The following is a 12,614-nucleotide window of genomic DNA, read 5'->3' on the forward strand; positions in this document are numbered from 1 at the left end:
ACAACTTTGAAATGTTCCTTCCAACTTTTCACACTTCTGCCCTGCTTGAGTCTACAACAATGTGCAAAATAAATTTGTGAATTAGCAATATATAGTAGGTCAATATTTTACATCAGCCCTTCATTAGAAGTCCCAGACCAGACTTGGCTTTTGTCCAGAATATTATGCAACACAACAACACAATAAAAGACAGGCAGATAACGTTCTAGGTTAAAAATCTACTTGGTCCTCCTAAGAACAGATACTGCAAAGGACTTGCAGCCAGTTAAGATTTTGCTTAATCCAGAAAACAGTGAGTACACATTTAATTTAATATTTAAGTGTTCGTAGTAATTAGGGAAAAAAAGAGACTGGTCATGCATATGAATTAACACTGGTTAGTTCCGGTCTATTGTTATTATGTAACGGTTTAACCGGTTTAACTCTTCGTTGTAAGTTTTTTTTTATAATGTTTTAAAGACAATAATTGTTGAACTTTAAAGTAATGGTATGGCAATAGAACACTGACGTTTGTTCTGTTTTGTTTGGTCAAGTTAAAGTGCTAGATTTGACTGATTCACGGTCGCACTAATCAATGAATTGAATGGACCCTTTGTGTAAAGTTAAACTAAAGTAAGATATAACTAGTGCGTTTAGCTAATAGGGCTACTGCCCTACAAAGGCGAACCACAGCAACTGCTTATACAGTTAAACTGAAAAAGTGACTCTGGATCATTTTTTTATTATTTTTCACAAAGTTGAGGAAAAACCCGTCTGTCACAGGAAAGATCATAGTGTGAGAGACCTAATTTAATTTGTTTTATCAACCCAGCGCTTTGCCTTTGCAAGACATTGTACGGTAAGCACGTGCCGTTTCTAGACCATTGACAATACGCTGACAGTCCAGTTTCCATATGACTGGAGCACAGTTACAAATGTCCTTATCGTTTACCAAAGTCCACAAGTATTTTCTCAATGTCATATTCTTATTTTCTTTTTAATTTGTTGATCAATACAGCGCCACTCTCAGTTTCTGTTTCGCTTTACAGTCCAGCTAATTTTAATAGAACTAAAATATGCCGCTGCATAGGCTTTTTCATCTGGCAAATATCTATATAGTGTTATATCAGGCAAATGTGTATATGTTATGTTTAAGTACAAAAAGTAAAACTTTCTAGTCGGGCTCGAGTCAAGATATGGTCATTGGCGCACATAAGCTCGTGTAGGCCTATTTACCATGACGATAAATATCACATAAATATCTTGTAAGTGACTAAAATGGCAAAGAACACTGTAAAATATTGTCATTTCTAGCGGGTTTCTAGTGGTTTGTCTGTTTTCTGAACACAGTCTAAGCAGTAGCCTATTAGAAAGCATAACTTTAAAAGATAAAAAAGGAGAATCAATGAATTTTGAATAATTTGCCACAATTATGTGAATATTAAGTAATCTAATCATTAAAAAAGTAACTCTAGTCTGCTGCTGCTATAACTGTGAAGTGAAAATTGAATTTCCTTCAAACTGTAGAAGTAGCAAAGCATTCAGAATCTTTGTGCATGTTTACTTTCTTTTTAATAACATTTATGGTTGTGACAGCTTTATTGTAGAAACTATAAAAACAACAGCATATTGGTCAAGACCCTGGTTACCATGGTACATTTTTGTAGTGGTCTTCATTTAGTCATGGCATGCTTCTGGTTAGCAAAACATATGAAAGTTGTTTCAGGTAAACCAAATGGAATTGCTCCTTTCATCTCTCAAGCCCTCACTTTAATGGAGCTTGAGTAAACATGACAGGAGCCTGAAAACCTGCTTCCTGTAAACAACCCCAGACACCCTTCTCATTGAGATGAGCTGTGAAAGTTGCATTTACCCACTCTGTCAGTGTTCATCTGAATAAATTACACAGTTCAGTACAGTCCAAGGGCAATATATTAAAATGTGCTAGCTCTCAGTAATATCTTCTCTCCTGACAGCACACGCACATTTGTTTCCTCAGGGCTAGAGGAAGACTGAGGATGAAGACTGTGATTGTGGTGCATGGTGGAGCGTGGGCCATCCCGGACATGTTAGCCAAAGGATCCGTGGCTGGAGTCAAGAATGCTGCGTGGGCAGGCGATGCTGTTCTTAAGAATGGTGGGAGTGCAATTGACGCTGTAGAAAAAGCTGTGAGGTCTTTGGAAGATGACCCAACTTTTGATGCAGGTATAATACATATACAGTATATACTGATATTATTTATTTTTAATATTTTAATATACATTTTTGCTCTTTGATCTTGACTTTTGCTATTAAAGATTTAAAGCAGAGGAAGTGCAGATTCAGTAGTTCATCTAAGCTCTGAGTGGGACAGTATTTCAGCTCACACCCATGACACTTTGTTAATGACCATCTTGAAAGTAAGGTGAGAGGTTCGCAAATAATTATCAGATTACAAGGAGGAAAGCAGGGTAAAACAAGACACTTCATTAACACACCCGGCCTGTCGGTGCCAATCTCATTTGTGATGGCTAACTGCCACCATAAGTGAAATGGCTAATCCTCCTCATATCAGAGCTACACATTCAGTGCCTCATCAGGATCATTTTATACACTGGGGAAGCCAGAGGCACAGACTGATCAATAGATGACTAATGCAATCCTGTTTGGAGTTTTAAGAGGTAGGCATCAGAGTGGATAACAGTCTGGAGTATGTCAGGGTGTCACGACAGAGATAAGAATGAGATATCTGTGTGAGTGTATTACTCCAGAACCTATATGTCTGTCTGTCCGTCCTTCTATATACACTGAAAAAAAAATCTCTAATTCTAACTTTAAAAAAATACTCTAATTTGTTACAGCCAAATTATTTTAGTTTTAATTAGTTTTTCTAAAATTATATTTATGGATTGGTACAACCCTAACATTGAAGGTCTGTCTGTCTGTCTATCACTTTTTATGGGAAGTGTCATATGAAATGTGACATCTTTGTACACGTGGACTTTCAGAATTGGAATCTTTCTTGCGTAGGTCATGGTGCAGTGCTGAATATTGATGGAGAGGTGGAGCTGGACAGTATCATCATGGATGGGGAAACACTTGCCACTGGAGCTGTGGCCTCTGTGAGAAACATCGCTAACCCTGTTAGTCTTGCTCGTGCTGTAATGGAAAAGGTATACTTTTCTTCTCAAATAGCTTCAGAATTATTTTTTTGGGAATAGAGTTCTCTTCGGTGAATATGTACCCCGTTTAATTCAAGCCATTTCTCGCTAAGCAAATATATAACTGAAGGGGATTTTTTTAATATAGGGGATGTGATACAGAAATTGAATTTCCGACAAAATTCTGTCTATTTTAGATATGACACTGCAATACATAAATCCAAATTCAACATCCTTTCTTCAATCATAAAGGCTTATTTCATTTCATTTTCCAATAAAGACTTGTGTGACTCTATAAAATATAGAATATAAAATATGTCCAGTATAGATTTATATCTAAAACTGACATTCACACTGGATAAGGAACTGAGGAGAGACCTAGTTCTTGATACCTGTGCTTATCAAGGAGGACTATGTGGATCACTTTGAAGATTTATTGTAAAACCCAGAATTGGGTGGATATACCCATTTTTTAAATTCTTAGATTAAATGACCAAAAAAGCCATGGTATTGATTTCAAAGGTGAAATTATATGACACCTTAGATTCAGGATTTTCCCTTGCCTGCAAAGGTTTAGCTTGTCTTTATTTCCAGCTGCTTTGTAATGACAGGCTCAAAGGGAAATAAATGCTGGCTGATTTTCAGATTGATTTCAATCGGTGCTCTTTGTAATGACAAGCTGCGTTTACACTTGGCGTTAACATTCGATCACCGTGATCTGATCAAGCAGATCGGATCATCAGTCAATCAGGACACGGCGAGTTTACACTTGGCAACATCAGCTGACTTTTCGATCTGGATAACCAATCAGATCTGTATTTCCCGCGCAATATTTAAATAAGTCTGCGGTGCAAAGTCGACCTGAAGTGGTGGGTTTTCTTTTGAAAACTATTTTCAGTCGTGGGACATTTTACAAATCAAAAGTCTCACTAGCGCTTTGTTCTTCTGACAGTTCGGGACAGAGGGGGCGGTGTTTTGCGTGATGTCGACCTGCGAATGAAGACATGATGGTTGAATCGTGTTAACGTTACACAGAGATCCGATCACAATACGTCCTGGACTACCTCTGGACCAGGACACGCTGATTGGATAACATTCCGATCAGAAGCGCGTTTACACTTGTCTTTTCAATGTGTATGTGGACAACATCCGGATACAGGTCGCGTGTAAACGCAGCCTAAGTTAGTTATCACAACAAAACCTGCATTTAAACAATATATTAAAGGCTTTTCAGCAAAATTAAAAAAAGTAAAATAATGAAACAAAAATTTGTGAATCTGCAACACAGTAGCATCAGTTCATCATGGCAAGATCGAAAGAGTCATTCAGTCTTACAATATCACATTACAACAACAACATAAAATCAAATCCTGCACATTCAATCCTGACCACATCAACAAGCATATTTTAACAGCAAACAGCCTACATAAAAGAGACCTGCTCAAGATACCTTTATCTGTTATTTTAAGGGCAGTTCACATTTAGTTGTACTAAGGCCCATTGACACCAAGACCGATAACTATATAGTGATTACTAGCATCCACAACATCAGCCTATAACGTTGTTTTTAAACAACTATAGTTATGTAATCTGCTGCTTTAAATGCTCAACCTCTTTAAATTGGGTGGATTCTGGTTGGCTGTCAATGTTTTTATCTTTCTTCAACTGGAAACAAACCATTCAGAAAGTGACTCCAACGATGTTGTTCTTCTCATTATCGTTATAGCTGTGGTTTGGATTATTAAAACTTAATAGTTAAAGTTAATGTTATAGTATATCATTCTGGGTGTGAATAGGCCTTTAGCAACGTACCTTTTTCTACAACGACGCCTGTATACAGTAACCTCTGTGATATTTGTCTGGAGGTAGAATTATTTTCTGTATACCATTACACCATTAACTAACAGCATCAGGCTTAAAAAATAACCACACACAGAAAAATAATTATTAATATTTACATAGCCTTGGTCATAATCTCTCAGCTGCTGTTATATGAATGCAGTAGTAGATATATAATATATGTCAAAGACATTAACATTTTCCCTTTCACCAAAGTTAATCTTGCGAGGCGTTGGACATGGAGGAAACAAAACCTAAAGAATACATGATAATTGATTAGTTGCAGCACCTGTCTTGACTGCCCCAAAAGACCTTGGCCTTACAGTGGATTGGTAGAACTATTTAATAGCCAGTATTAAAAATTCATCAAGTCTTGATCAATGCTGCGATCCAGCTTCACTGACCTCATGCTCTTGCTTTGCGATCTAAAATGCACAGTATTTGACAAAGAAATATGACATTAATAACCACGTTAATATTTAAAAGTTTCCTAAACCAGAGTTATGGTTTAATCCATTGAGTTGTTGTACAGAAAGTCACACAGAGAAATAAAATTGTAGACAGCATGTATTGTCTCAATAAATAATAGCAGCTCCACATGGAGATGTGGACAGTAAATATGAAAATAAAGTGAAAGGATATACATAAGATGCGGTGTAGTTGTTTTATGCTATAAACTGTCTTTTTGTTGGAGTGTTTATATGGAAGATATAACACAGCACATCCAAGGGAATCAGAATGCAACAGATAGACTACTACTGATTTAGTCAGAACAAAGAACTAACCATGTAAGACATTTAACAATTTAAGGCTGTAAACCTGTCAAACAAGGCCTAAGGGCCCATCTCAATTTGTATCATCTGCATAAAGGCACTGCAGTACATTTGCTATAAAGATGTTTTGTAGACCAACCCTGAAGGTAATTCGCCTTGGGTTCCCTCTGGAATATCAAATGGATTTTTACACTCAATTATACTGTAGTCAACTGAATTTTTCATTTATGAGTAAGGTTTGTGGTTGACATTACATGACAAGACTTTCAGGTTCTGTTCAGTAACAAACATGTCATACTTAAAACATGACATTTTAAAGGGAAACCATAGCTTGAAACAAGCTAGTATGTAATCTGCTTGCTAAGTCGTGACATATCAAATACTGTTTCCGGGTTCAAGCTGTCTACTCTGTTTCAAGTGAGAATACTGTCTCAACAGCTGTTTATGAGAACAAACTTTTAGAAACTCATGATGTACACTACTGGCTCACGGCGTCCAAGACACCAATATTTTAACAACTGATGAAAAAAATAAATCACTGTCTGTTCAACTGAGATTTCAACATGAAAGTTAAGATCATGATTTTTCTGTAGTGGTAGCACACCATTAGTGAATACTAGCACCGTTTCTTGTTTGCTTTTGTGATCTGAAGGAGCGTTTGGACCCGGAAACGGTGACACGTGATGCCAGACTGGATAGAGTAAACATTTAGACTACTAATCATCTCTTTAAACCCTTTTTTGTGGTTTTTACTCAGACAGATCATGTCATGTTGACAGATAGAGGAGCGAGCATGTTTGCGGAGCGCATTGGTATTCCAGTAGCTGATGATTTGGTGACTGAGCTGGAACGTAAAGACTGGGAACAAAGCAGTAGCTATCCTGTCGGAGTCGAAAAATTCTTCAACACACAATGGTGGGTAATTTTCTTGACATATTTCATTTCAGACACTGATTTTGACGACTGTACTGTTGAAGTAAATTGTCAACAGCATCTTTGGAAAGATATGTTTTGTGTGCTTGCAGGGAAAGCATTTGGTGTTGCTTGAATAATTTCTCTTTCAACTATCATGAAAAAAACTAAAGGATGAACATCTAGAGTTTTAAAAGTGGCTCTTCTTGGCATTGAGGCAATGGGCTGAGAATGGCAGCATATTGACGTGCTGGCCTGCACAGAACTCAGGTCATTCCCTGAGGACTTAGGCAGTGCAGTTAGAGCTGTGTGGGCTCCAGCAAAGCAGCCTTACCTGCCACCTCCACTTCCCCAGGCTGAGTGTTGAGTAGTAGTGGAGTCAGGGCCATGGCAGGGTGTAACCTCAGCCCCTGAGGGAGTCTGTAAAAATAGTGCTGTGGAGGTGCTAAGTGACAGTTGGCTGAGCTACTGCCTTTCATCCCGCCCCGCTGTGGTTTCATTATTGATAGCCTCCCTCTGCTCGCCCTGTACTACCATCACTGGGCTTTTTAACACACAGGCCCTAGAACTCAATTACCCTCCACCTTTATTTAGGTGATTACATGGCCTACCTCTGCCCTTCTGGTCTGACCACGCTTTTATAATACAACAGTCACCGATGTGCCAGTACCTCCCATTCACAGCATATTGATCAAAACAGATTTTAGTATTGGATAAATCTCAGTCATGTAATAAATATGGATACCACTATTCAGGATCAAAATACAGTTTGAAAAAGTATGTATGAAAAAAATAGAATAGAGAGCAATGGTAGAGTTCAAAAAATGAAAATTCCATTCACTTTTTACATTTCAATGAAAACTTGCCTATCCTAGACTTAATGTGTGCTACGAGGTTGTTAATCAATTATATACATCACATAGCGTTAGTTCTGGCAGGTCACGTCAGTCAAGCTCGCATCAGCTGACTCTTAACTAATCCATGTCTACCTATAGAAATTTGATGCCTATATTGCTTCCTTATATAAGGTTCATTCAGTATTATTCAGCAGCTCAGGAGCTTATTACCCTCCTCCATCCCCAGCTCCTCCTTTCATCCACAGTCAGGACTTGACATTCAACATTCCTAGTTGAGTCCGATCCTTTTATCCCGAATTATGTTGTTACATTAAATTGTCATTAAGAACATTAATGATATCGGGGATTATTGCTGCTCTCCCTGCTCTTATCAATGCTAGGCTCTGAGGTTTTGCCCAGAACAGAACCATACTGCCAGTCCACACTGTATGTTAATTGTCAATCATATTTGATGATAGTGGTCCTGACAGAAATGCTTTTATTGAAGCCATCATTCTGCAATATTTAAAATTATTTATTTTTAAATAATTGTGTTCAATGATGGAATTCCTGGTAAAAACTGCATTACCCATGATTCCGCAAAGAAATGTACACCACCAATAGATAATTAAAACTGTCAAAATGCCCTAAAAGAATTCTTTAACACCTGCCCATTGTCACGGTTCACACACGAGGAACACGGGAACGAAGGAGCGAGGAGACACGGAGTAAAGTAACTCAAAAGGGTTTATTAAACAAAGGCTGGGGATCACAGGACTCCACACATCAGGAGAACAGGATGACGTTTAACGACTGACAAAGGACAAGAACTAGAACACACTTTAAATATACAGGAACTGATGAGGGGAAGACAAGGGACACCTGGAACTAATGACAATTAACATTGGAAACACCTGGGAACAATGAATTCAAAACACGAGACAGAGAAACTGGATGACGGAGCACATAGGGAGCAAAGACACACACAAAACCTGGCCCAGAGTCTGACAATACTCCCCCCTCCCGGAAGGCGTGTCCTCACGCCACACAACATCCAATGGGGAGGGGGGGGGGGGCGCTCTGGAGACCTCTAGGAGGAGGGGTCAGCGGGCTGGAGAAAGCCCCGGCTGGCGGGCATGACAACGGCGCGGCCGGCACGCTTAACAGAACGGTGGTCTTCGTACCGCGGAGACAAACGGGAGAAAAGGAAAACCAAAAGACTGTTAAAAAAACGAAAACAAAACACGGGTGAAGGAGCGCCGCTTACTGTTTTGGTCAGTCGTTCTGTCACGGTTCACACACGAGGAACACGGGAACGAAGGAGCGAGGAGACACGGAGTAAATTAACTCAAAAGGGTTTATTAAACAAAGGCTGGGGATCACAGGACTCGACACATCAGGAGGACAGGATGACGTTTAACGACTGACAAAGGACAAGAACTAGAACACACTTTAAATATACAGGAACTGATGAGGGGAAGACAAGGGACACCTGGAACTAATGACAATTAACATTGGAAACACCTGGGAACAATGAATTCAAAACACGAGACAGAGAAACTGGATGACGGAGCACATAGGGAGCAAAGACACACACAAAACCTGGCCCAGAGTCTGACACCCACTTCCATAAAGCACTGAGAATTACATAATAGAGGCAGACTCCCTACACTTTTAAATACTTATATATTTGTATGTATAAGCATGTTTTGCAATAAATGTAAAACTTGCTTCTATATACACAATCAACATAGAGTTATCTTTATCCATCATTTTTATTTTGTCATTTGCAATGCTTCATGGGATTGTAGTTCTTTTCTTCATCAAAGCTAAGTACGCAGTCTTGTACCTTTCACATCAAAGTTCATAATGTTTTGATTCACCTCATAGCTAGTCCATGGTTTCTAACTCTTTAACAAAGCCTTTTTTTAAATCCCATGGGAAAAAATGAATAGGCCTGAAAAATGAATCAGCCTACAAATGGCTTACTTGCTGCTGTCTATGAATATTAAGATAGAATAGGAAAACGATTTTTAATATTGAAAAACTGACACTAATACAGTAAATGGAAGCCCTTTTCTATCTCAGAATTTAAAAAAAAATTAACTGTAACTTTATATATTTCATGCTATGTGACTTTAATTTGCTCAATTGCAACTTTGTTTGCCATTTCACAATGTGAATTTTTATTTCACAATGTGATTTTATGTTTTGCAATATGACTTCTTGGATATTTGAACTGTGGTTTTATAACTCACAATATGACTTTTCAAATCACATTGTGACTATATCTTAACAGCGTGACTGTCTCACAGTGTGTGACTTTTTTCGCATTTTAAACTTCATCTCACAATTACCATTTTTATTTTTTACTTTCAGGTAGAAACAAGCTTCCATATACATCTGCTTTAAATGCATACTGTCATTTAGTTTTTGCGATTAGTATGTAGAAAATACATTTACAACAAAAAGTTAAGACAACCACCTGTTCTTCTTAATGAGAACTCTAAACTTCTATTCCAATATCTGCACACTTCATTAGGCTGTTTATGGATGTGTGAAGATTTACTGCAAAACTCTGTGATCACTTTGAAGTGTGAAATACAGTCCACCGTCAAGCTGCTTTTAAAAGCTGTTTTCACCTAAACCGATGAGCAAGATCCAGGCATCGCCGGTGATTTAAAAGAGCAATCAAGCGCCTGCCAAAAATGATTGATGCCTCAAATCTAGAACCTGACAAGTGATTCTTCGCCAGCTGCTTCAGACAAATATTCTCCACGAGGACCACGTTTGCTCTCCCATTTCTGGGAGAATGACATGGAGGCTGTTTTCTTTAATTTCACCTTGAACCATAGTCCTCCGTGCCGCTTCAAACTCATAACACATGCTTGTTTTCCACAGCACTGCTGCCTTAATCAGAGTTTCATGGGATACGAAGCCTGTGAAATACTATGGTCTCTGTTCATCCCACATTCTGCTCTCTATTCTATTTCCTTTCAAGTGAACTGGCAGGGAAGACTGATGTGCGCATCATAAGAATTGTGATTCGTTTTTTTTTTGTTTTTTTGAAGAACAATCCATACTTTTTCATGTGTGTCTACAGAAATATCACAACTGATACAACACTTTCCCTGCAATCTCTCTGAGTGTACTTTGCTAGACTAGCGGCTGTGATTCAGAGTGGCGAAGGGCAATTATTCTCGCTCTCTTGCTTTGTTGAAAGGCAGATGAAGATGAGTCAATTTCGGGTGTGCTGGCACTCTTAAAAGCATCTGTGAGGTTGTCATTAGCACCATCCCTTTCAAACATCACCAGAACAGTGCAACATGCATTTTTTTAGACTGAGAATCACATAGGAAACAAAAGTAATTGCACAGAGGCTATATTTGGAAGGGAGTTTGAGGCTTTTATCCAGTAGATTATGACTGCAGCGTATTAAGTTGAATTCCGGGGCAAAAGTCTGTCTGATGAAGAGGAACTAAGCTAGAAGCACATTTCTGAGTGTGATGAATAATAATGCTGCCTCTTCGAAGCACCTTTTGAAAATACCATGTCTGAGACCATAAAATTAGAGATCTGAGGGAAAAAAAAAATCTCAGCGCTAATCTTTATTATTCAAGGTTATAGAACTTTTTTTTCCATAATTACAGGGGCCATGATACGGTCGGAGCAGTGGCTCTGGACTCTTTGGGTAATGTGGCGTGTGCTACATCCACCGGAGGAATCAGAAACAAAATGGTGGGAAGAGTCGGAGATTCTCCTATTATAGGTGAGTCGGATCAGAGATAGAGGACAGAGATAATCTCAGTGTCATATCAACATTAATTCTGAAGCAGTGCCTCGGTTGAATGAGCCATTTCGGTTTGAAGGTGTCAGCTCTGATCAATACTCAATTGTCAGAGTGTTTTCTCCCGAGGTAACACACATTAACGTCTCATCCACTCTGCCTGTGCTGCTGTCTTTTCCTGTGCGATAAGGATCTGGTGGATATGCAGACAATAGAAGTGGCGCGGTCTCCTGTACTGGTCACGGAGAGTCTATTCTCAAAGTCACCTTAGCCAGATTAATCCTCTTTCAGATGGAGCAAGGTATGAGACTTTTACACTAATCCTGATGAGTGTGTGAGTGTGCATGCACACTCGTTTACATTTAAGGGGAACAAAAGTGTCCATATTTGCTTAATTAATTTTTGTTTTTTAATGGATTTATTTATTTATTTTTAAAAGGTACCTTTCAAAACTACCTTTCAAAAGTTTGGAAGAGTTTTTTAAACCAAATGAATACTTTCATACAGCAAGGATGCATTACATTGAATAAAAGTGATGGCAAAGACATACTGTTACAAAAAAAAAAAAATCAGTTTCAAATAAATGTTTTTAATCGTCTATTCATAAATGAATCCAAATGTGTCATGGTTTCCACAAAAATATTAAGTAGCACAACTGTTTTTAACATTGATAATAATACGAAATGTTTCTTGAGCAGCAGATTAGCATATTAGAATGATTTCTAAAGGATCATGTGACACTGAAGACTGGAGTAATGACTGCTGAAAATGCAGTTTTGCCACCACAGGAATAAATTACATTTTAAAATATATTGGAAAAGAAAATAGTTATTTTAAATTGTAATATTTCACAATATTTTTTTACGTTCTTGTTAATTAAATAATTGCAGCCTTGGTGAACAAAACTTCTTTAAAATAATAAAAAATATATATATATATCAAAATCACACAGACCCCAGAACAGTATGTATTTGTTCATTTAGTTAGATGATGCATAAAATGACTGTTTTCTATAGATTTTTAGATTAACATTACTATTAATGTATAAGAGAACATGTATATTTTAGGTCCTTATCTTCACTATTTCACTATTTAATCATATTTGAATTGGTCCTGAAGTGTGATAAATTAATTTACAGTATAAATATCTCCATATCAAGACAGAGGTCATAAAAGCTGCATGCATTATACTTATATAAGAATGATAAAAATTCAAATGAAAACAGGTGTAAAACAGAGTGAAACATGTCATGCTGATGCCAATTATAATACTTACTAGGGCTGCACGATTAATCGCATGCGATATTTAACGCGCATCTTATCAGTAAAGCCGGTTCTGTAAATCTCC

General features: G+C 37.8%; 1 protein-coding gene across 2 annotated transcripts in view; it reads left to right on the forward strand.

The window, feature by feature from the left end:
- Nucleotides 1-201: 201 nt before the first annotated feature.
- LOC107666467 (isoaspartyl peptidase/L-asparaginase) overlaps nucleotides 202-12,614 on the forward strand; it is a 14,765-nt gene continuing 2,352 nt past the window's right edge. The window contains exons 1-6 of one of the 2 annotated variants that reach the window (XM_016457794.1): nucleotides 202-292; nucleotides 1,979-2,184; nucleotides 2,989-3,131; nucleotides 6,489-6,646; nucleotides 11,130-11,248; nucleotides 11,457-11,567. In XM_016457794.1, coding sequence (XP_016313280.1) covers nucleotides 1,998-2,184; nucleotides 2,989-3,131; nucleotides 6,489-6,646; nucleotides 11,130-11,248; nucleotides 11,457-11,567 — 718 coding nt within the window. In that variant the 5' untranslated portion in view covers nucleotides 202-292; nucleotides 1,979-1,997. Of the gene's footprint in view, nucleotides 293-766; nucleotides 839-1,978; nucleotides 2,185-2,988; nucleotides 3,132-6,488; nucleotides 6,647-11,129; nucleotides 11,249-11,456; nucleotides 11,568-12,614 lie in introns of those variants that run through there. The other variant, XM_016457796.1, reaches the window with a different exon arrangement.

The sequence above is a fragment of the Sinocyclocheilus anshuiensis genome, unplaced genomic scaffold (assembly GCF_001515605.1).
Source record: "Sinocyclocheilus anshuiensis isolate Anshui unplaced genomic scaffold, SAMN03320099.WGS_v1.1 scaffold63, whole genome shotgun sequence".
NCBI lineage: Eukaryota > Metazoa > Chordata > Actinopteri > Cypriniformes > Cyprinidae > Sinocyclocheilus > Sinocyclocheilus anshuiensis.